At 61.7% G+C, this 423-nt stretch overlaps 1 protein-coding gene across 1 annotated transcript in view; it reads left to right on the forward strand.

The window, feature by feature from the left end:
- The window catches only part of SLC17A3 (solute carrier family 17 member 3), a 42,812-nt gene that overhangs the window by 5,129 nt on the left and 37,260 nt on the right, over positions 1 to 423 (forward strand). Inside the window, exon 2 of the mRNA XM_008073514.2 lies at positions 3 to 169. Coding sequence (XP_008071705.2) covers positions 3 to 169 — 167 coding nt within the window. The remainder of the gene's footprint in view (positions 1 to 2; positions 170 to 423) is intronic.

Below are 423 nucleotides of genomic sequence, written 5' to 3' on the forward strand. Positions count from 1 at the left end.
AGTCTGCGGGTCCCTCCTCCGGCGCTGGGGCTCCCCGGCCAGTGCGCCCCCACGTTCTTGCTGCCGATCTGCACCGGAGTTCCTCTGCTCGGGGCGCAGGAGCCGGTTCCCCAGCGGCCCCCTCCGCGGCACTCCCTTCGGGTGCCGGGGGTGCCGAGGGGACCCTTGGGTAAGGTGGGGGGGAAAAACAAATCCTCTTGCTCGGAGTCCGGCAGGACCAGATAGAGCGGAGGTTTGGTCTGCGCCTTGTCTTCCAGAGGCTTGCCATTTGGCTCGCCATTCTTGATTTTTCCCTCCTTTGCGGCCAGAATCTGATATGACAGTCCCACCTGTGCCTGTGGTGGAACAAAAACCTTGGCCCATGGGGAAGGGTTATGAATAATATCCTGCCCACCATTCTATAGGATACCTGGTCCGGATGGC

The sequence above is a fragment of the Carlito syrichta genome, unplaced genomic scaffold (genome assembly GCF_000164805.1).
Source record: "Carlito syrichta isolate Samal-C Ts95f unplaced genomic scaffold, Tarsius_syrichta-2.0.1 Scaffold315921, whole genome shotgun sequence".
NCBI lineage: Eukaryota > Metazoa > Chordata > Mammalia > Primates > Tarsiidae > Carlito > Carlito syrichta.